Source organism: Sinocyclocheilus rhinocerous, unplaced genomic scaffold (assembly GCF_001515625.1).
Source record: "Sinocyclocheilus rhinocerous isolate Xijiao unplaced genomic scaffold, SAMN03320098_v1.1 scaffold1740, whole genome shotgun sequence".
NCBI classification, from domain to species: domain Eukaryota; kingdom Metazoa; phylum Chordata; class Actinopteri; order Cypriniformes; family Cyprinidae; genus Sinocyclocheilus; species Sinocyclocheilus rhinocerous.
The window spans coordinates 672,528-696,263 of NW_015651446.1; the positions used below are offsets into that span (position 1 = coordinate 672,528).

The 23,736-nt window shown below is 34.7% G+C and overlaps 1 protein-coding gene across 1 annotated transcript; it reads left to right on the top strand.

The window, feature by feature from the left end:
* Positions 1-10,465: 10,465 nt before the first annotated feature.
* LOC107712792 (UDP-N-acetylglucosamine transferase subunit ALG14 homolog) lies at positions 10,466-22,091 on the top strand. Its single transcript, XM_016518128.1, is given in 5 exon segments — positions 10,466-10,678; positions 10,680-10,774; positions 11,853-12,004; positions 12,273-12,395; positions 20,963-22,091. Coding segments are annotated over 5 exon segments (660 nt in total). The 5' UTR covers positions 10,466-10,619; the 3' UTR covers positions 21,194-22,091.
* The last annotated feature ends 1,645 nt before the right edge of the window (positions 22,092-23,736 follow it).

Genomic DNA, 23,736 nt, shown 5'->3' on the forward strand with positions numbered 1-23,736 from the left:
TGGCACCCATTCACTGCAGAGGATCCATTAGTGAGCAAGTGACGTAATGCTAAATTTCTCCAACAAATTTGTCTACATCTTGGATGTCCTGAGGGTTAGTACATTTTCAGCAAATTTTTGGGTGAATTGTCCCATTCAGCATCTTCAACTTCATGACACCCCAAATAGTCATGTAGTGTGAAAAGAACAGCGATCTGTCAACTTTGAAAATCGAGTAGTGTATCATCATTAGTGAAGGCTAGAATGGTGATAAATCAGAGTTTTTGTAGGGTTCTGCTACCTTGATGTTACTGCCCTCGTTCCTGAACCAAAGACTTTGTAAGAATTTACATGGTGACAAAGTCAGCTCTCTGACTCATAACAGCCCTGATCTCTTGAAGGTTCGGGATGTATCATGTTCACCTCCTAGAGATGAATAAACATAGAGTAACTTCTAGAACTCCAGGCATGCAGAGTAAGCTCAGGTCTGGGATACAAACCTCTGGCTTAAGTGGTCCTCTGAGTCTCTTATTTTCTAATTAGAAGCAGACGCCTTCCAACATGTGTCTCGTGGCTTGCTGCCAGGATATTATACAACTACTGAGAAGATGGTTATCTTGCTTTCTTGTGATAACTCAATGATAGGAAAGGGCAGATCGATCAAACTATATTTTATATATATATATATATATATATATATATATATATATATATTGCTGTCTGATGTAATTTTAAACTACAGAAATTCTATATTGTAAACAATAGTAATATAGAAACAATTGAATGTTATTCATTTTAATGAAAATTACACTGTTAATAAATGAAAAACAAATAATTAGCAGTTTACACCTAAATTATTTCAATAATGCCTTTTTATTGATACATGTTTATTGATTTATACTCATAAAAAAAAAATGAAATAGAAGTATCATATTGATATTGATATAAGTGTATTGACAGTACGTGGTATCAGATTAAAAAAATACGTTTTATAGCCCATCTCCATTCGCGGAGTTTCAATCTCACAGTCACACAGCTAATAATATAACATACTGTGCAATAAATTCCCATTGCCCTTACATGGGCTTATTTAGTTTGTCGGACCATTTGTAAAAACATAGAACTTGCTGTTATGGTAAACTGATTCACAGAAGAAACCCATTACAGAGTGATACGTTTTGACTGAACATGTATAGGATGGAGAAAGTGATGGCTCTTCCAAAAACAACAGCTCCTGAAGTTGTTGTGGATGTAGTTGAGGAATTACGTACTTATTGTTGCCCCATTAAGTGTCTTGACTTCCTATAATTGCTATTATGGAAGTGACATTCCCTGTTGTCTGAGTCTGATATGTCATGTTCAGTTAAACAGGTTCCTTTTCTTATCTTCTTATGACTAATGGGAAATATTGATTTTAAAAGTAATGGGCAACATGCCACTTAGACTGCAATGCTTATAACCTACTGCAAATAACCTTTTACATTCAATAACAATTAACAAAACTCAGCATAAAAACAAATAGCGTATGGTCATAAAATATTGCTTTGGAAATGGAAATGACTATCAAAATCGGTCTAAATTCGCGGGAAAACCACAGACGTGGCAACACTGGCTGTTTGGTTTGAATGCAAGTTCTGGGTGAGCTTTGGTTCACGCATAACTACACTATTAGACAATGGAAAATAGACCTTTTTTAATTTCCTTTTTTAATTTTTAATTTCAACTTAAGTAGTAATCAACTGGGTTGCACAAGTCATTTCAACTAAGATTGCATTTAACCGACTTATCAAGTCGGCTTTCATATAACTTATACAAAAGTTGCTCAACTTATTTTGATGAGTTAATGTAAAAAAATATATAAATTGCCATGACTACTGACCATATCATTATTTACTGTATATTTAGTGTTCCCGCGAAATTTCACAAAAATTTCGCTATGTGCAATTGACTAATTAAAAAAGAAATAGGTCATTTATGTTTGAACATGCAAAATAACGGCATGTTTCACCAACTAATTACAGGAACTCAAACTGGTGTTACCTCATCTAAACTGAATTTAATATTATCTATGCCCACAGGGAACTATGTGACTAAAAAAATAAATCTGAAGAAAGACTCAGTTTGACAGCTATGGTGTATTTTGGCCTGTTTTAGACAAAACATGTTGGTCTGTCTGTGAAATCTAAGAGCATTAAAAAATTTTCCTTTATCATATTTGGCTTAAATATGAAAGCTTATTTTTGTTAAATTCAATAATAAAGTCAAAAGAGATTATCACACGCACATATTTAATCATCAATTTACATATTACAAAATTGGCAATAAATGTCTAACAAAGCTTTGCATAAGTTCACAGTTTACAAAAGCCTTTTAAGATGACCATGTTCATCTATCTTCTCATCTGGGAAAACAAAAAATGTTTGACAGTGACCTTCAGACCAGAGGTCCAGTTCTTTCCTGGGGTGAGCAGCATTCCATGAGTAATGAACAGCTGTGGTGGTTCCTCCCAAAAGCTTTTAAAAATAGTGACTGGTTAATTAAGGATCTTAGACATTTTGTATTTGAGGCTTGAGCACATCAAAATACACAGGGTACACAAAGCAGTCGGTGCCATTGCAAGCAAACGTAAAACACGTCAGTCTGGAATCATTAAACCAACATTTTAATAGTCTTTGTTATCAGTGCAGTATGTGTCTGGTTTGCTTATTAAATGATGAGATTAGAGGAACTCTAGTGGAAAATCCTCTGAGCGAGTGAGCAATGTTGGGGCTCAATGGGGCCTCAAAGGGGCCAAATCCCTCCACTTCAGTTGTGAATTCCTCATGGAGCCTCATGGACAGTGTTTCAGGTTTCTGACTCAAATAAACTCTCAGATTTAAAGATCAGATACAAAAAAAGATACATTTTTAAATTTTGCCACCACATTCTGCCAACATGTGACTTTGGTTAAGATGTTCTGAATGATTGCTAGGTGGTTGCAAATGATGTTCTAATCTCTCTAGAGCAGGGGTGGGCAAACTTGGCCCTTCCAGGCCACTTTCCTTCAGAGTTTAGCTCCAAGCCTTATCAAACACACCTGAACCAGCTAATCATTGTCTTCAAGACTACTAGAAGCCTACAGGCAGGTGAGTTTTATCAGGGTTGGATCAAATCTCTGCAGGAAAGTGGCCTGGAAGGGCCAAGTTTGCCCATCACTGCTCTAGAGATTACTCTAGATAAAACTTTGTTGAAAAACCTGGTATACACTATCTTCTACATGCCTTCTGTTGTCTGATTGATAGTTCAGGACTTTTAGTACAGTTCTAAAAAATGTCCACTTGAGGTCATGCCACACATTTTTTCTTGCAGTGTATTTCATGATTTTTATAAAGTAAATGTGAGAATAACTTTTATTTTGTTACTAATATTTCAACATGAACAATTACTGGACTGAAGCAACATACAGTAGGTTTACTTGATTATCCATACATCACATCATTTTTTCAAAAAAAAAAAAAAAAAAAAAGATGTAATTTAACACTTATTGTAAAGTGTTACCCAAATATTAAATTGCTTGATACTGATGATTCATTGTAATTAATATTTGTTTAGTTAAAGGCTAAAAATAATAATGGAACTACAGTATAGTGGAACTAAAAATATGGATTTGGTGTGAAAATTCTGGGTGGCCAGCATTGATAAGTTCACTTCACATCTGGGGAATAAACCAGATAACCACGCATCAGAAGTTCACATAATTTCTGCGGTCCCTCAATCTCTAGAGCTCATGCCTAAATCACTTCTGTCCAGTGTTCAGCTTTTTCTCACAGTATACTTCAGACGCTGGTCTTCAAAATCTGTCTAGTTTCCTGTGAAGGAGGCTATAGAGTCCCTCATTTCAGCTAAATTCTATCTGGGGCCTCAAGGGAAATGTCTTCAAGGAAAAGAACTGGGCTTGTTTAAATTCACAATGAATTAGATAAGGAAGAACCACTTAAACAACATCCTTGAATGGGAGGTAAGTGCCAAAGCAGACATTACAATCCCTGAATGGATTTGAGGAGTGACATCTTTATCAGGCGTGGACATAGATGGAGGCCTGACAGGGTCACCACATTCCAGAGGATTCTTCATCATGGTTCATGTCATCAGCCATCCACTCAGAGCTGCTGACGGGGCATGACATCACCGTTCTGCTCACTGCAGCACTATTATGATGTGAGACCAAGAGGAGTCACTGCTTGCTGATGCAGTGCATGCAGGATGGAAATGGTAGGCCTATGAATATGTAGGAGTGAGACTGAAGAGTATTTAGACTCCTCTTGGTATATTAAATGTCACTGAGTTCATATGTGGAGGTGTTTTTCTCACAGTCCTTTGCTTACATCCAATTAAAGGGGTCATATGATGCGATTTGAATTTTTCCTTTCTCTTTGAAGTGTTACAAGCTCTTGGTGCATAAAGAAGATCTGTAAAGTTGCAAAGACTAAAGTCTCAAATCCAAAGAGATATTCTTTATAAAGTCAACCACGCCTACCTAAAACGGCTCGTTCTAACACGCCCCCACATTTCTACGTCACTATGTGGGAAGATTTGCATAACGCCGCCCAAATGTTCACGCAAAGAAAGAAGGCGTAACTTTTATTCTCGCTGTAGTATTGTTGCTGCCGCTGTTGCCATGTCGTGAAGGTGTGTTTCGTTTGTGAAAGCGAAACTACTTTGTTTGGCCTTCCAAAAATGGACACGACTAGAAATCAGTGGTTAAGTTGTATTTACAACACTGTTCCAGAACAGTTCACACTTCAACCCAAATATTCAGATGCACATTTTATGGAGGACTGTTTGCTGATCCTGGTAGAGTAACGTTAGACTACAATGCCGGCTGTTCTGACTCACAGACTGTAAGTACGTCTTTTATATTTAAAGGATTTGCCACTGACGATTCAAATGTGAGTTTTGAGCAGTGTAGAGTAGCGCTTGTTGTTTGTCATTTCTCCGATCACAAATGCAGACATGGTTTTATGTTTACGCGGCACGATGCAACGCAACGCGTAAAAAGACAGTATAAGTCATTCTAATCAGTAATTATGTCCCCACTGCATTCAACAAATGCCTTGTTTGTAATGGGTTTTAATGTTTTTGTCTTGTCGCTCTGGCCGGACAAGGCATCACAGTATGGTAAGGGGCGTAACATTTCCGTCACGCGCTTGAGGTATTCGGCCAATCACAACGCACTGGATAGCTGGCCAATCAGAGCACACCTCACTTTTCAGACCGATGAGCTTTGTAAAAATCGACGCGTTTCAGAAAGGCGGGGCATAGAGGAGAAACAATAATGTACAGTATGTGGAAAAGAATGTGTTTTTTTTAACCTTAAACCGCATAAACACATTTCATTACACCAAATACACAAAATAATGTTATTTTTTAGCAACATCATATGACCCCTTTAAGTAAATAAATCAAGGTAAGCTATATGTCTGCCTTTCAAGTTTACAGCCCCCCTGTAAACTAAACCACTGTTTCATCTGAGTTTTGAATGTGAATTCAGAGTCTGTATTGAATGTAATGCATTACATATGTGCCGCGAAAATAATGGCAAAACGTCTTTCCAATGAGTCGTACTCGCGGGCTTCAGTTATTCACGTATCGACTCTTAAGAGCGTGTTAGTTTTAGTCATTTAAAAACATGCAGTGCGACCACTGTTGTTCGATTCTCAAACAACGACTCTTATAAAGCAGTTCTTTTTGGAGAATCAAAAACATAGGCCTACAGCGCGAACAGTGTAGTCCAATTCACGAAATAATGACTCTTACGAGACGCTTTTTTTTTTCTTTTCTTTTTTTGTGTGAATCAAAAACCTGTTATTTTTTGGTAAATTAAAGCCATACAGCGAAGAGGGTGTGGTCTAACCTCAGTTTAACCGCTAAAAACTTGGCTCATCGTTTTATACATTTCAAAGTTATTCATAGAGCATATAACTCCTTACAAAAGATTCAAAATGAAACTACAACCAAATTACAACTGCCATATCTGTAATAGGTACTGCGTAATCAGGTACTTTTCTTCATATGTTTTGGGAGTGTCCTATTGTCAATAATCTGTGGACATGTAAACTTTGTTTTACCCTCTTTACTACAAATTGAATACATGGTTAAGCCAAGTTTATGTCTTCTTAATGATGATTCTGGATTCTGTTTAAGCTCAATACAAAAAAGAATGTTGGGTCCCACTTTATATTAAGTGGCCTTAACTACTATGTACTTACATCAAAAAATAAGTACAATGTACTTATTGTGTTCATATTGTATTGCAAAACACTTTTGCTGCTATTGAGGTGGGATACGGGTGAGGTTAGGGACAGGTTTGGTGGTATGGGTAGGTTTAAGGGTGGGTTAAGGTGTAAGGGATGGGTCAACAGTGTAATTATAAATGTAGTTACAGAAATTAATTACAGATGTAATTACATGCAGGTATTTTTTTAAATATAGGCTAAGTACAATATAAAAACATGTATGTACACAATAAGTGCATTGTACCAAATGATTAATTTAAATGTAAGTACATAGTAAAGGCCACTTAATATAAAGTGGGACCGAATGTTTTTTGCTGGTTTTACAGCTGCAAAAAAGACAATATTACAGAACTGGTTTACACCGCACATCTACACCGCACATCTTACGAGGCGGTTCTTTTGGTGGATAAAAAATATACAGCCTGATTACTGTAGTCTGATTTAAGAACAAATGATTATGAGCCGGTTCTTTTAGTGAATCAAAAACATGCAGCGTGACCGGTGTACTGCGATTCTCGAACAAATGACTCTCATGAGGTGGTTCTTTCAGGAAATCAAAAACATACAGCATGTAGCCCAATTCACGAACAAATGACTCTTGTAGAACTCAGAGAACTCAATAAAGAACTCAATTTTTCGACAAGAACTAAATAAAACAGTTGTTCTAAGCCAATGAGCTCCGATTTGCTATGTCAGAAAACCATTTCCTATTCGTTTTTAGTTTGCTTAGTAACAAATTAAACAAAATCGGGGGTTTTCAAAATGCATCAAACTAGTTTACAAGATCTTTCAGCAATGATCCTAATCACTAAGCCCACATCATTGGTGGGTGACCGTGACCTACCAACCCCACATCCATTAAAGCACAACTAAATGCCTTAAAAGGATTTACGACAGAAGCGTGGGACTAGGCCGGGCATGATACTTATCAGTGTGATACATCAGTCAGCCCTGTCTCACAGCAGACATGTGTGTCAACCTGAAAGTTGCTCCATCCAACCTACTAGTCAAACCAACAGTCACATGAACAAAGCCGAAACAAATAAGCAAGGAAGTTGCCAAAAACTTTTCTAGGGAATGATTGACTCACTATGTAACTAGCCATATTAAAACTTGTCCATGTTTACACATGCAAAAAAAAACAAAAAAAAAGTTGATTGTGCTTTGCTTAGTAAAGTGCGTCAATAACAGCATTAAGACCCCTGATCCTCTCCTTTCACTGCTGAAACTGTAGATTATTTCTGAGTGCTCCCCAAGGCCTGGATACACCCTGTGGTGCTTTTGCCAGATCCACATACAACAGGAGCTTTGTGCAAATAGAAAGGCAACCTGCAACAGGACTCTTGGCATGTCTTAATCCAGACAAACTAGTTTGGTTTAGTGTTTGATCTGCCATTCTGTCTCAGCACATTCATATTGGAGTCTTAAATTACACTTGAAAAATTAAATAATCACAACTTTTGTAAATAAAATGTGTTCATTTAATATTTGAGAAGAGAGACCTGTCAGTGTTGTGGACTTGTTTTTCCGTGTTTTACCCCTGTCCTTGTTCCTGAGTTTCCTTTTTTGGTCGTTTTCCTGTTATTGTTGAGTTGATTGATTATTCTATGCACCTGTTTTGTTAATTATCATATGTATATTAGTTCCTGTTTGTTCCTCCATTCCTGGTCCGGTCAACTTTGTTACTAGTTGTTTGATTTTGCTCCTGAGTTGTATGTACCCTGCGCTTTCAGTAAACTCTATTCAAGTGAAGTTTGAGACTCCTGTGTTCTCTTCTTCACATACTGTACTTTAAAGTATTGGTTATAAGTTTTTGAAAGCCGTTGACGGCCCCCTTTGACTTCCATAGAATGGAAAAAATACTATGGAAGTCAATGGGGACCATCAACTGTTTAGTTACCAACATTCTTCAAAATATATTATTTTATGTCCCACAGATAAAGAAACTTCTATAGGTTTAGAACAACTTGAGGGTTAATAAATGAAGGATTTTTCATTTTGGCTGAACTATCCCTTTAATAGTTAAAAAAAGCTGCTGCTGGACAGAGGGAAGAGGTTGTTACGGAGAAATGATTGTCTGAAATCAGTGAGAAATGAAGTCAGTGACTTCAGTGTGAAATGGTCAGCCTTCATATCCGGTTGTATGCGAAGGAAGTTGTAATATGTCCTCAGTAATAGTCTGGAATGTGGTGCAAAGGTCAGAGTCTCTACACAAGCAGCTTGTAAATTCTTGTGTTATTGACATGAGAAATTTTAAACATGGGCATGGAAATCTTGTAAAAGATGTTCTGGTGGGTGGAAGAGAAGAAGTTGAGATAGGAGATCTTTAACATCAAAGCAGCGCATGTTCACACTAATTATCATCAGACTCTATTTTCGTCCAAGGGCTTGTGTTGTGGAATTTGAACCACAATGCCCTGTGCAGTCTGTCCCCTTGTGGTACATTTAAAGAATTATTGCAGGCAAACATACCTCATGCCCTGTGAATGAACCTTTTTAAAAAGCCAAATTGGCTGCGTTGCTGGGAATCTCGCTGTACTCTGATAAGGCATTAGATAAATAAAGTTTGAGAGCTGATGACTGAAGTTCTAACCTACATCACAACAGAGTTATTAATCGGAGCATGACCGATTCTCTAAACAGGCCGTAGGCAGTTCAATCCAAAAACATTTCCTTTTGAGCCAAATATCTGCTGGCCCAGTCAAGTTAGACCAATTGTGACCCATTGTGATTGAAAAACCTTGTGGAATTTGGGTGTACTGTTCTTATTAATCATCATCATCATCATCATTATAATTATAGAATTTTTTTGTATACTTCAAGCTTACATTTCAATATCATGAGATATATTTGGTGAACAAGGGAACACAATAACTTATCCATTCATGCATTTATTTATTATATTAATAATAATATATAATAATATGAAACAATATTAGTCAATATTATCAGAATATTAGTGTAATATAATTTTTTTTTGTATCCTTCAAACTTAAATTCCAAAATCATCATATATATTGAGTGAACAAGAGAACACAGTAATATATTCATTTGTGAATTAAATTTATTGTACTTATTGTTAAATAAAAAATACTATTATTGTTTATTGATTTATATCCAGGAAACTTTCCTGGCCCTGGTCCGGAGAGTACCCATCCTCTTCCTCTGAGCCACGTACAGCCCATCAAACCAGCACAAACCATGCAAACTTGAAGAGACTGGAAAAAAAGAGAGATTTGATCTTGAGAGCAGTTGTTGAATGCAGTATCAGATGGTAATTGACAATGTTCTCTATATAAATGGAGTCACAGCTGCGGGTGGTCAGTGTGTGAGCTGATGTGAAAGGTTTTAGTGTCTCCTCTAATTACAATAATGCAGCCAAAAAGAGCCATTACTATTACATAATATAAACTCATCATGACAAATACATGGTGTTTTAGCAAGAAAGTTTGCGATCAGAAGTGGCAGAATAGACCGTAAACTCGGCTGGAATGAACAAATGAGCTTGTGACAATGAGTCTAAATCATATTTAATGTCTGTCTGCCAGTTTACAAGACATTCAAGTGGGCAAATTGAGCGTAAGTGCAGCACTTCCACCGGAGCTCCATAGACAAAACAACTGAGGGCCGTTTCCATGAGACAACAAACACGAGAACTTCCCATAGAACATTAGAGAACTTTAAATAAATGCATTCATCGGAAAGATTCTGAGCAGCATGTTGTTTATGTTTAGTTCTGAATTCAGGAAATGCCATTCAAATTCACATCATAGGATATTAGTTTAAGTGTAGTCGCATAAATGCTAGGCGTCATAATTATACCATCTTCTTGAATGAATGTGTTTAAAGTGTAAACACTTTTTAAGTTGTCACATGTACTGGGGCAAGTGTAAATATTTTATTAACTATAATATTTGTGGATTTATATTTTATTATGTTGATTGATCTTTGTGTATGTGTGTGTTTCATAACTGTTTAAAGAATGAAAACTGAAAACTGAGTAAGGCTCCACTGTGACAACTTACCCCATATTGTGTGACAACATGCCCCACTATTGGAGTGCGCTGAAAGTGAACTGTATTGTGTTAAAAAAAAAACACGTTCTGATTAGGTTCCTTCACTTTTAAAAGCTGCCAGTAGATGTCGCTGTTTCTAAACTTCCGAGTAAAAGTGTGATCAAAAATGTGTCCTTTATGACTTTCCGTAGCAGCTGTACGCGTACTGATGATTCCATCCTCAAAAATACAGCATTGATTACAGTTTTAGTTTATAAAGTAGTTTAAATTATCAATGTGTTCGTTTTTGACTGCTAACGTTTTGAGATTTGATTCTTAAAACTTTTGATAGCGTTTAGTTTGGTAACTAATGGCATTACTGTATGTTGTGGTGAGTGGAGTCGTTCTCGCTGCTGTAGTATTAATAACAGTTCATTTTACGATTATTTGGGATTTTACGACATGCATCTGAATATAAACCAGGACAGAAGGGTTCTGTGTCACTGCTGGTGGTTGCAGGATCAGGTAAGAATAGCATTTTATATAATATATTATAGTGTATATAAGCATGTTTTTTTATATGGAAAAATAACCTGAAACCAAATGATACATGTTTTGTATATTTTATTTATTTTTTTATACTTTAATACTGAATAAAAATTTATTTTTCTTTTTTTTTATTGCTGAACACAAAGCAAACAATTAATGTGATTTAGATGTGATTGGATTTAGATTATAATGTGATTAACTTAGAATTGCTGAAAGAAATAGTGACCACCACAATATGTAAAAAGTAGATATCCTTTCGCTTTTACTTATATATGATTTAACATAATATTTTGATGTTGATAATAAGCTCATACCCATTTTATTTGCCAAATAGCAATATTTACATAATAATAATAATTAGGGCTGCACAGTTAATCGACTTTCTAATCGCGATTACAATTATGGATGCCACAATTACGTATTCGTTCAAAGCGGCAATTAATCGTTCAAAGTCCACTTATGTTATTCTGCACACTTAAGATGTGTTTTTTTTCTTTCTACATGTTATCTTAAGGGTTTTTCCCATTATTTTAATTTTAGTTTTAGTATAACATTATAAACATTCATATTTTTACTTTTTTTATAATTTAAAGAAGAAACCAATCCAATGGTTTTGCTTTGTTTCACAGAACTAATCGTTGCCTGGGTTGCTACGTATATGTGGGGCGGAGCTATCAAAATAGGGGCAAGACCCTTTTGGGGTAGGAGCGTGTTTGTTTTGGTGATTTCAAATATCAACATTGGCTACCAGAAATCACTTACTCTGCCTTTAATACTATAAAAAAGCACTAAAGGTTTTTCAGCTTGTTTATTTTCATATAAAAATACGGCATGCAGTTGCATCAAGCAATGGTATAAACATCATTCAATGTAAATTGTGATAATCGTAATTAATAATCGCAATTACAATTTCAAGGGAATAATCGACGATTATAATTTTTGTCATAATCGTGCAGCCCTAATAATAATAATAAATACAATTGTTATTATAATTTAAGTATTGATAAATGGCAATTATTATTAATTTGAAATGTTTATTTTCTGTTTCACCTAGGAGGACACACAACAGAAATTGTCCGTTTGATGGGGAGTTTATCTCAGTCTTATAACCCTCGACACTATGTGATCGCAGACACCGATAAAATGAGTGAAGAGAAGATCCGAACATTTGAAGCAGAGCAGGAGAAAAGCGGTTCACCCTCTCAGGTGATTGATCTATATTGAATATATCTGTGCACCATTAAAGGAATAGCTCACCCAAAAATTACAATTCTGTCCTCATTCCAAACCCACATGATTTTCTTTCTTCTGTGATCATAAAAGTGTGAAATTCTGATTGGTGTTGTGTCTTACTTTAACCAGGAGATGGCAGCAGATCCTTTGGGGGGTTTTTTCCAAGCATTTGAACTGTGGATTTGAAATGATAGATATTACCTCAATCATTATATGTTTTCCTCTCTTTTTTTAATCACAGTTCACTATTCACCGGATTCCTCGCAGTCGGGAGGTGCGTCAGTCGTGGAGTTCCTCTGTTTTGAGTTCCCTCAGCACTCTGATTTCGTCCGTCCCGCTGGTCTTTAGGCTTCAGCCGGATATAGTGGGTTCTCTCTCCTCTCATTCATTCTCCCATCATGATTAAGAATTAATTTCCTCTGTTCTGCAGGCTGTTTGTGTAACGCCCTTCTAGAAATAGCACATTCATAACATATTTATGAAATTATGCCTAAGGGCAACCCAGCTCTATTTTGAGTATAAAGAGCATTTTATTTAAATTTAAATATACAGTATGCAAACATACTTGGATGTGATGAATATTAGTTTGCATTATCGAATTCGAAAATGTTAAGTAGTCAAGTCACATTTATTTTTCTAGCACTTTAATACAGTGTGCAATACAGTACAATAAAGACTGTAGTGTTATTATTTAGCTCAATAGTTTCCATTTCAATTCAGTTCAATAATTAAACAAGTTCAATTTATCTCTGGGCAGCTCTACAATAGTGTCATTATTCAGCTCAAGTAATGTATTAGATTGTGTTATTAATGGACCATATTATTAATCATTCTTTAATGTGCCTCTAAAGTAAATCTCTGTAACAATGTGTCCTTCAGATTAGCATTGTAGCGTCTTCTGCCCAGTCCATAACCTTGAGAATTTAAACATCCCGTGCACTGTTTTGGAAAACATAGCTTTTTATAAATATATCCACCCTCTATTATTTATAGTTCAGATCATCTGCAAAATCTAGTCCAAATTCTGTAGTTTTCCTAAAGATTTGGCCAGAAAAGTACAGTTTTACGTTTTTAAGTCAGCTTTTTTGTTTTCCAATTTCTATGCTGATTGTGGCGGGAAAATCTTTGGAATGAATTTAAATATGGTAGAATGTGTTTAATGCAATCTTATTGGTAGCATTGATAGCTAAAACATTGTCAGATTACCCAAAAAGTCTGCATGAAATGGAAACTGACAGTACGTTCATATTGCATTTCTGGTTTTATTGCGAATAAATGGCTGCATTTATTTGATCAAAAATACAGAAAAAACAGTAAAATTGTGAAATAATATTGCAATTTAAAATAACTGTTTTCTATTTTAATATGCTTTAAAATATAATTTATTTCTGCGTTGCAAAGCTGAATTTTCAGCGTCATTACTCCAGTCTTCAGTGTCACATGATCCTTCAGAAATCATTCTAATATCTGATTTTTTTAGCGATGTTAGAAAATAGAAATCTTTTGTAACAATATACACTACCGTTCAAAAGTTTGGAGTCAGCAGATTTTTTTTTTCTTATACTTTTTTTTAATACTTTTATTCAGCAAAGGTGTGTTAAATTGATATAAAGTGACAGTAAAGATTTATGTTGTTAGAAAAGATTTCTATTTTGAATAAATTATTTTTTGAACTTTTTATTCATCAAAGAATCCCGAAAAAGGTATCACAGGTTCCAAAAAATATTAAGCCGCAAAAACGGTTTCCAACATTGATAATAAATCGTCATATTAGAATGATTTCTGAAGGATCATGTGACACTGAAGACTGGAGTAATGATGCTGAAAATTCAGCTTTGATCACAGGAATAAATTACATTTTAAATTATATTAAAGTAGAACACTGTTATTTTAAATTGTAATAATATTTCATAATATTGTTGTTTTTTCTGTATTTTTTATCAAATGAAGTAAAAAGTAATAAAAATCTTCCTGATCCCAAACTTTTGAACGGCAGTGTAAAGTTACACTAAAAGAAAATGAAAAATGTTGCCTTGGCCACTACCTGAAATAAAATACATTTACATTTTTCTTCAGTTAACATTTATTTCAAGTCACAAAATAAAATTCAAAATATCTTCTTTTTATACAGGTTTATAACAACATGAGGTTGAGTAAATGATGGCAGAATGGTCAGTTTTGTGTGAACTCTCCCTGCCTAACACAAAATCAGTAGTTGTTGTCACACAGCAGCACTGGGAATGTTTAAGCAGGTGATAAAGACGTATTTTTCCTTCAGCAGATGATAAGACTATCTGCTGTATAAGCAAACACTAATCCTGCTGTTTCTCTGCTTGTCTTCAGCAAGAAACAGAGAGAGAGAGAATCGCTGGGAAAACTCTCAAAGACAGATAAAGAAGCGAGGTAGGGGGTTGATTTGGGAAAAGAGAGCGGGATGGGCAGCGTTTAAGCCCTTTTCAGGAATGATCTGCAATTCGGGGCCTCTTTCTCTCTCTCTCTCTCTCTCTCCTCCTGTGGTTGTGTAATGAAGGGTTGTGAGCAGAGCAGCCGAGGGGTCTTGTTCTCAGGATGTGGCGAGACCTGACCGGCTCATCGGCCCAGCTGCTTGACTCCTCTCACATGTCCCTGTGGGGGCGGAGCCAAGCAGCATCGAGTTTCTGCGTTACCGTGGCAACCGGCTGAGAGGAGGCGGAGTGTGACTAAGCAGCCGGCGCTGCAGTGCTTGAGCAGTAGAGCTCAAAGGTCAGAACAAACCAGTCTAATCTCTGACGGACGACCACGCTAGTATTCTGTTAATCTCTAATTAGCGGCTTCTGTCCTCATGCTGATGTCACTTCCCACTTTTCCAGTCAGCCGAATTCATTTAATGGGTCTTTTTTTTTATTTTACTTGCATCTGTTTTCACGTTAGTTTCATGGTAAAAGAGTTTAGATAAACTTACTTCATCTCAGAAAGAAATGTTATATTTTGCCTTAAATTCAAACGAAAAATGGAAATAATTAAAAAAAGTATTTATTTAAATTAATTATATTATCATATATGTACTGCTTGATTATAAAATCTTTTTATAATGTAATGTATTAATGTATTTTTTTGTGTGTGTGTGAGTATAAATGTATACTATTAATTTTATATATTTTATGTCTTTAAGTTTGTTTGTTTTTTTGCACTGTGACATTCATTGTAGTGTTATTTTAGAATGATTTATAGTATTTATTCATATATTGAATTAGCTTTTATCTTTATATTTCTATATATAAAGCTTTTATCTATTAATTTCGGTATTTTTTTTAATTTGGTACTAATATTACTAATTTTACTCTGTAATTTTTATTAGTTTTTATATTTTTATTTAGCTTTAATTTGTTTTTATTTCAATTTATATTTTAGTAATTTTAGTACTTCAACTTAATCTGCCAAGGCCACATTTCTCATTTTCATGTAGGTGTTCATCTAATATTTATATTGTATTTAATTTCAGCTTATTTCAATTATCAAAACAATTTGTATTTTTTTTTAGTTAACAAGACTGTTGCTGTTAGCTCATTTCTCATTATTGTTATATACTATATAATCACCTTTTCTGGACACAATTATTATTATAAACAATTATTTTAATTTAAATAATAATTAAAAAAATCTATAATAAAATTATTATTTTTTTTAATTATATATATATGCAAAATCTGCTAAATGCCACCTCAAAGATAAATACAATATGACTTTTTATTTTTTTTGGTGAGATTCACCTGCATATATTTGTTATAATATATAATGCATGTTTAAGATATTTTTTTGTTTAAGTTTTATTGTTTATTTGGAATGTGAAATTACAATATAAGTACCAGGTGGCCTTTGATCCGCCGTTGCACTGCGACAGCAGGATTTCCTTTTTAGTCCAGCAGACAATGTCTAAGATGTTCTTTAGGTGGTACGGCACCCCTATTGTGTCTGCGCGGTGAGGGATCGTCCTTCAGCATGACTCAAATATCAGCTGTTTGTTTTAACCAAACTTGAGCATGTCAGTGAAGGGCTGGGGCCCGTTCCTCCACATACCAGAGCGCAATTGGGGGAAATGGGGGGCATTGCTTTATAGGGTTAACCAGAAATGTCCTTAAAATTAATGGATACATTTATTTAATTTTTTTCCCAGTGTATATTGAGTGTTACGATTTCTCCCATTTATTTTCTTTAATGCCGCCTCCTCCCTCTTAGACTCACTTTGACAAGTTTACACTTGAATTGATACTTAATTTGTTTTGAGATATCTCGATAAAACAAACTATTCTGCACAGAAATTCACCTTACGCAATCAGATTGTTTGAGAAATGCATTCAGTTTCGTAAGGGAGTCTAGCTGTGACGCGAATCCAAAATGTGAAAGAATACGGGAAAACAATTCGAAGAATCTGTGCTCCATAGATTTTGTGTGTGGGGGAGGAGGTTGTTACGGTTTACAATAACAAATAACGGGGGCTGGACGTTTGTGTGGTGGACGTCCCTTCACATTCCACAGAGACTTTTTTTTTACACAGAGAGAGTTTTTTGTTTGACTGCATCTCCATATGTTTCATTTTAGCCTTATTTGGAAATGCAGTGGACGAAGCTCTGTGTGTTTTATTTATTTAATGTTCATCCATATGTTTGATAGTTAGTGATGGATAGATCATAAAACAAGATCTGCATGTTAGGATATGCATGTAGAGAAATAATGTTCATAAACAAGCAGTTAGTGTGTAATCCTAATCACAAATCTAATGTCAAACCATAATAACGTGGAAAATGTAATATAAGCAATAATGTACAAAAGGGCATGCTAGATACAACACAATACAGTTTATTAAAATTACAACTTCATTCTATAAATAATAGAAGTAAATAAATAAACAAATGGAAATTAAACACGTGCAAACATACTGTATGCATGTATATATCTATATATGTATTTATTTATTTATTATTTTATAATCATAAATAATCTAAAATGTGTTATACAGTTTGTAATTTATATGTAATATACAGTATTTTAAAATATGTATATAATTTAATAATGTATTATTTATTTTATAGAACTTACCAAAAATATATAATGTAATGCATATTTGTAATATATACTGTAGTATATTTAAATGTTTTACATTATTTTTATAATAATACATAATAAATAAATGTTTTATCTATGTGTGTGTGTAATAAATATTTGTAATATTTAGTATATTTATTTTTTAATTTTTTAAATATTCTTTTTTATAATAATTAATAATAAATAAATGTTTATATATATATATATATATGTAATGTACATCAGTGCATAATCTTAATCACAAACTCAATATACGATAAAAAATGTGAAAAACATAAGATGCTGCCATTCTTGCAGTAGAAGGCACAGACTGGCAAAATAACAGTCCTCATCGGGTGTTTATGTTGTGTTGCTACTCATAATACACTGTATAGACAACCTTTTACTCTGTTACTGTTTAACAAAACTCAGAATGAACTTGTCTGTCATTTACACCTGACACCTGCAGTCTGGTCTGTGCTGACTCATCTGAAGCCTGAGAAGGGAAGTAACAAAGCCTGGTAACAGTTTAATCTCACCTGGAGCTGCTCTGTATGATGTGGGGTAATAAAGTGGCCTCACAGGATAGAGATCATTAGTAGTTCCGATGACCTCATTAGTGATTACATCTCAGCACCTGTACACGTCCTCACCTGTGAGTGCAGCTGTGACACGGACATGTCTCACAGTGATGTCATCACAGGAACAATGACCCCATAAGGCCTTTGATTTATGAAAATGTTTCAGCATAGTGTATAATCCCCACTGGCTTTAGATAAGCAGCAGTTTAACATGCACTGGCCATAAACAGATATTGATGAGATCTTCGCTTTGCTTGTGTGACTCACAGCTGAGCACTGTGTTTATGTGGTGCAGTGGAAAGGGTTGGACTAGCGGTTTTGGTTGTAAACGCGATTGAAAATCATTTTAGGGCTCTTAATGTTGGCCCTGGCTCATGCAAGTAGATTTTATTTTATATTTTATTTTATTTTAGCCACATTATCCCACGTATATATAAAAATATAATATAATTTCCATAATTTATATTATTGCAATTTGAAATATTTATAATATTACTGTATATTACGCTGGAAAGATGCTACATAAGTTAATTATATTTTATTTATTTTATATTGTATTATTTATTTTGTTGATACCAAAATGTATCAATATTAGACCTTGATCTTTGGAAAGGTTCAATATATAAAGATATATTAAGATAAATATGTTGGTCATTTTTTTTGTATCATTTGTATGTGATGCAAAATTTTATTTTGCTTGTATACTATAAAGAGAAATATATATATATATATATATATATATATTTTAAAGGAATAGTTCATCCAAAAAGTATAACAAATTTTACACCTTGAGCTTTAGAAAGATGCTTTATTTATTTACAAAATGTATCGATATATTTTATACCTTAGGTTATATTTTATAGACTTAATGCATCTTACAAAAATCTTAATATATTTAAGTTATGTACTTTACAAATTTTAGATCTTAAGCTTTGCAAAGACACTGTATGAAAAAAGTTATTGTTATGAAAAAAAGTTTCAGTATGCCATATGAAAATTATTGCAAGACCTTGTCTGTTAGCTTCTTTCCTATTTTCTGCACTGACTTTTGGAGATAATTAAAATAGTCAATTTTTTTAATGGATTGCACTATTAATGCAGCTATTGCTATGTTCGTTCAGATTTATTTTTTTAATGAAGACAAACTTCGTGGAACAGTATTTAGCTGACGTGTTGTAGTTTTTACACACATTCATGATTGCTAATGCCAAGTGTTTGAGAAATTGCAGAAGAGGCTAAAAAGAGAGCGCCTCATATCCAGTTTTCACTATCAGTCTTTCTTCTCCTTAATACACAAAAAGAGCCTTGAGAAAAACAAGCTGTTTTCTTTGATGCACATTCAGCACCCCACTGATCCGACAGCCCCAAAATGGTGTTTTTCTAACACTTGATTTATGTCGTGTTGAAGTTTCACACAATGGCCATTTCAATTTGCACCACACTGATGACAGACTCAAATAGCACTCTGACAGCTTGGCCTGTGTCCATAGCAAACGCTGGCCGATCTCTGTACACAATCCAGCAGCCCTTCAGAGCTGAAGTCAGCATCTCTCTGTTGGGTGACATTGATCTCATTCCCCGAAGTGAACTCGCAGGTGTGTGTGAAATGTAAATACAGGCCGAGACAGATCGCCCACCTGGTGGTCCATCCCTGCCCATCCCCATCGCTCATCTGCTTCCAGGTGCAGGATGGGAAATGGAGTGTCTTAAACTGTTTGGAAACTGGCAATAAACTAAATCCGAGCACCGGTGGGCCTTGAAGCAGACAGAAATGAACTGAAGCATATGTGAGTGGAAACGTCCCTCACCTCTGATGTTCTCACGTTGGCCGTTGTCCTCGGTTCCTGCCTCGTATCGGTTTCAGCTCTGAGCAGACAGAGGCTGGATTTTTCCAGTGTTAATGTGTCTGAGCAGTCGGTGTAAGATGATTTCTCCAGACCCCATGGCTCGTCTCCACCGAAGTCTGACCGCCTTCCTGTGCCGCTCGCTGTCTCCAGTTTTGAACCAGAAAGCTCATATTTCTCCAACTCCGAGGACTCTGTACTTTATGCTGACTTCTTTCTGCTGTTGTGTCTTAGTCTATATAAGTCAAATCAATTAATTTTTAGTTTGTATAGCACTTTTACAATCCAAAAGCAGCTTTACAGAAAATTGTAAATCCCCTGAATTAATTAATGGTGTTTCCCAGAGTGTGTGTCAGCAAATTCACTTGATGTTCACTCAGAGAGTGAACTTGTTGAAAGATAACTTGTTGCAAGTTGACTAAACATGGATTTGTAATTAAAATACCTAAATCTTCGTAATAGTTTAAATTGAATTAGCTTAGAATTAAATTAAAATTTTTATTATAAGGTAAAAGTTCTCACTTTTACCTTATAATACAAATTTTAATTTAATTTAATTCAATTTAAATTGAATTAGCTTAGAATTAAATTAAAATTTGTATTATAAGGTAAAAGTGAGATTAATTTAAAATAAGAAAAATTACTGTTTTTTTTTCTTATTTATTTACTATTAAAATCTTTATAGATTTTGAAGCCATTTTTATGTTTTTGTTAGAAGTCTCTTACGCTCACCAAGGCTGCATTTATTTGATCAAAAATTGTACTTTTGTAAAATTATTATTACTATTTGAAATAACTATTCAAATATATTCAAAGTTTCTATTTGAATATATTTTAAAACATAATTTATTTCTGTGATGCAAAGCTGAATTTTCTGCTCATTTGCTGCTCAATAACTATTATCATTTGTATCATTATCAATGTTGAAAGCTGTTGCATGCTTCTGTGGAAACCATAATACATTTTTTCAGAAGTCAATTTAATGCGTCCTTTCTGAATACAAGTATTAATTTCTTTCAAACTTATATTTGAGTAATGATTATAAGTATTATCTTTTAATTGGGACAACTTGATTGTTTTTATTTTACAATATTACTTTTGGGGATTTTAAAGTAAGGTTCAATTTGTTAACATTAGTTAATGCATTAGGTATTATGAACTAATACTGAACAATACTTTTACAGCATTAAAATGTATTATATAAATTAACATTAGCCAATGTATTGTAAACAAACATTAATTAATTAATTAATGAGCAATAGGCAATAGTGTATATTTATAAATTAACATAAACCTGGATTAACAATTGCTGTAAAAAAAAAAAAAAAACCTTGTTCACTGTTAGTTGATGATGCCTCAATTATAATGTTAATTAATTGAATTTTGAAATGTAAAGTGATGTTTTTGTTTATATCTTTAAGCGTGTGTGTGTGTTTGTGTTTCAGGTGCTGTGTAATGGTCCAGGGACGTGCGTCCCACTGTGTGCCGCTGGGCTGCTCCTGGGTGTCCTGGGACTAAAAAGAGTCTTGATCGTCTATGTGGAAAGCATCTGTCGTGTGGAGACACTGTCTCTATCCGGGAAGATCCTCTATTACTTTTCTGACTACTTCTTTGTGCAGTGGACATCACTGAAAGACAAATACCCGAAGGCCATCTACTTAGGGAGACTAGTGTGAGGAGAACATATACAGAAATCCTTTTCTATAGACTTTTTTATGTCTGTAAGATGTCGTTTTTGTATTGAGAATTCCATGCATTTTGATACCGTTCTTCACATTCGATTCATTCCTATGCAGTTACTGACGTGCTAAATAGGTTGATGAACGTCACGATAGGCTGATGAAATGTGCTGTTCTACACACCTGCTCTACCTTTTACCCGTCTGAAAGTCAACAAAACTAAAACGAGAGACGTTTTTACACATGCAGGTGCTTCTAATTGCATTCATAGTTTCAGTGTTTTTTCATGCACCACTGTATGAAAAACAATATTTGTCTTTTGAGCAAAGGTTTGTCCATTTCAAGGTTATATTGTCAGTCAGTTAAACGGAAGACCTCATTCTTATGTGTGAATACATTTTTCCTCCGCATTCCTGTGAAATATTTTCCAGCTCACTACGCATTTCAGCACTACTTCATTGTCTTCCTGTGCTGGTATGTGGTTCTAGAGGAAATGGTGTGAATTATAGACTAAACAGAGAGAAAAGCTGGAAAAGCTGCGATTCTCAGCTGTAGTTTTTTTATTTTATGGGCCTGTAATTTCCAGTTTGTCTTGTTTTTTAGAGATGAGACGGCACTCTAATACCTGTAGCATGAGGTAGAACATAACCTGATGGTTGCTTTTGTCTCACAGAACAAGCTCATACAGGTATAGTCATTTACTTCTCAGCATAAAGTTCTGCGACTGTGACGTTTCTGAACAGCTGCAAATAGATGATCCCATCAGACATGTCTGGAAGGTATGTGATGTCATGTATAATTTGGTTATTATGAGCATAGATTGCAACAGTAGCATTGCAGAAATAAAAATCCCTTTCATTTTATCCACAAAGAAATTTATTTTTTTAAAGGAATAGTTCACCCATAAATGAAAATTTGAATGCACCCTCGGGCCTTTCAAAATGTAGATGAGTTTGTTTCTTCATAAGAACAGATTTGGAGAAATTTAGCATTACATCACGTGCTCACCAATGGATCCCTTGCAGTGAATGGGTGCCGTCAGAATGAGAGTCCAACCAGCTGATAAAAACATCACAATAATCCACAAGTAATCCACACCACTCCAATCCATAAATTAACATCCTTTGAAGTGAAAAGGTGACCATTTATGGAACTTAAAACTTTTTATTGAATATTTTTAAACTCCAGTGAATAAAATGAATAGAAGATTTTTAGGTAGAACTGATTAGGCACTAGGTAGGTAGTTTTTTTGGGAAGGAGGTAAAGACCAAAGACCAACAGCAAGAGTGATTCAGCGTAAGAGAACCCAAAAAGACTAAATGAGTGTAAATCTAGAATGAATCCAGATTGAGTCTGAAATTATCATTAACACCGTAAAATATTAAACGGGCTTACTGACTTTAGTTACTATAGTCATAAATTCTCTAGACTTATCGGGAAACACTTCATTGTTTAATCTCTCACTGGCTGATACCATCATCAATATAGTCGATATCATTCCCAGTCGACCTGGCAGATTTTCCATTCAATTTCATTCTTATATTTTATGTTGCATTTGATTTTTAGTTGGCAAAGGGCCTTCAGCGTCTGATAAAACAGGTCATGTTGTCAGATAAATCACAAGGCGAAGCTCAAAACATTCTGGCATTTTGTTTGTACCTATGTTATTATTGTAAATATTCACGAAACGAAATCAACCTTAGAGGAAAAAGTCTTCATGTAGCTGTTTCCGTGTTTACGCTGCACAGGTTGGGTGACAGCGAGAGATACTGATCTCCTCAGACAAACCACCTTCATGATAGTTGTTTTTTTCCTCATGTTGTTTTCACTTCAGCCTTTCAGACAAAATAACCCTGTAATCAGAGCCCCACCCAGCACTTCACACTCAAAGCATCAACTGGTCATTTAAAGCTACTTGACAATACAGAAAATGACCCACAAATTCAGTAGCCCCTCTCTGCAGAACACAAGATCCAGGGGGCGGGGTTGGATCCACATCTAGGGGTGGAGATGGGTCGTTGTTGTTATTTAGATAATTAATATAATTTATCATTTGTAGTAATATTTTCCGTTTAGTTTTATATATTAATATTTGAATATACCTCATTTTGATCTGTTGATTAATAATGTTTGTAAAAATAAAAAGTTAACAGTGAAATGCTTATCCTGTTATTGCTGCTAGCAAACAAAGAATCGAAAAAGACAAAGAAAGGACTATTACACCATACAGTTGTAGAGATAAACTACAGTTTTCCAGTAATCTGAAACTCGGTCAATAGTTTTGCCAGTGGCACCCAGTAGAGCCAGAGAAACAATGGACGGTTTAATATGCAGAAGCGAGGGTTCTGATTGGCTCTAGCGGCGCGTCAGTCATTTAGCTCCACCTGGATCCGTACACTTAGCCTGTGTTGTGTGTTTTATGATAGACAGTGTTGATTGATTGATTTCTTTTGATAAATTGTGTTTACTTGCGTTTTACCATACCATAGTATATACTATTACTGTAGTATAAGGCTGGTGTCTTATTTGCTTTTTTATTC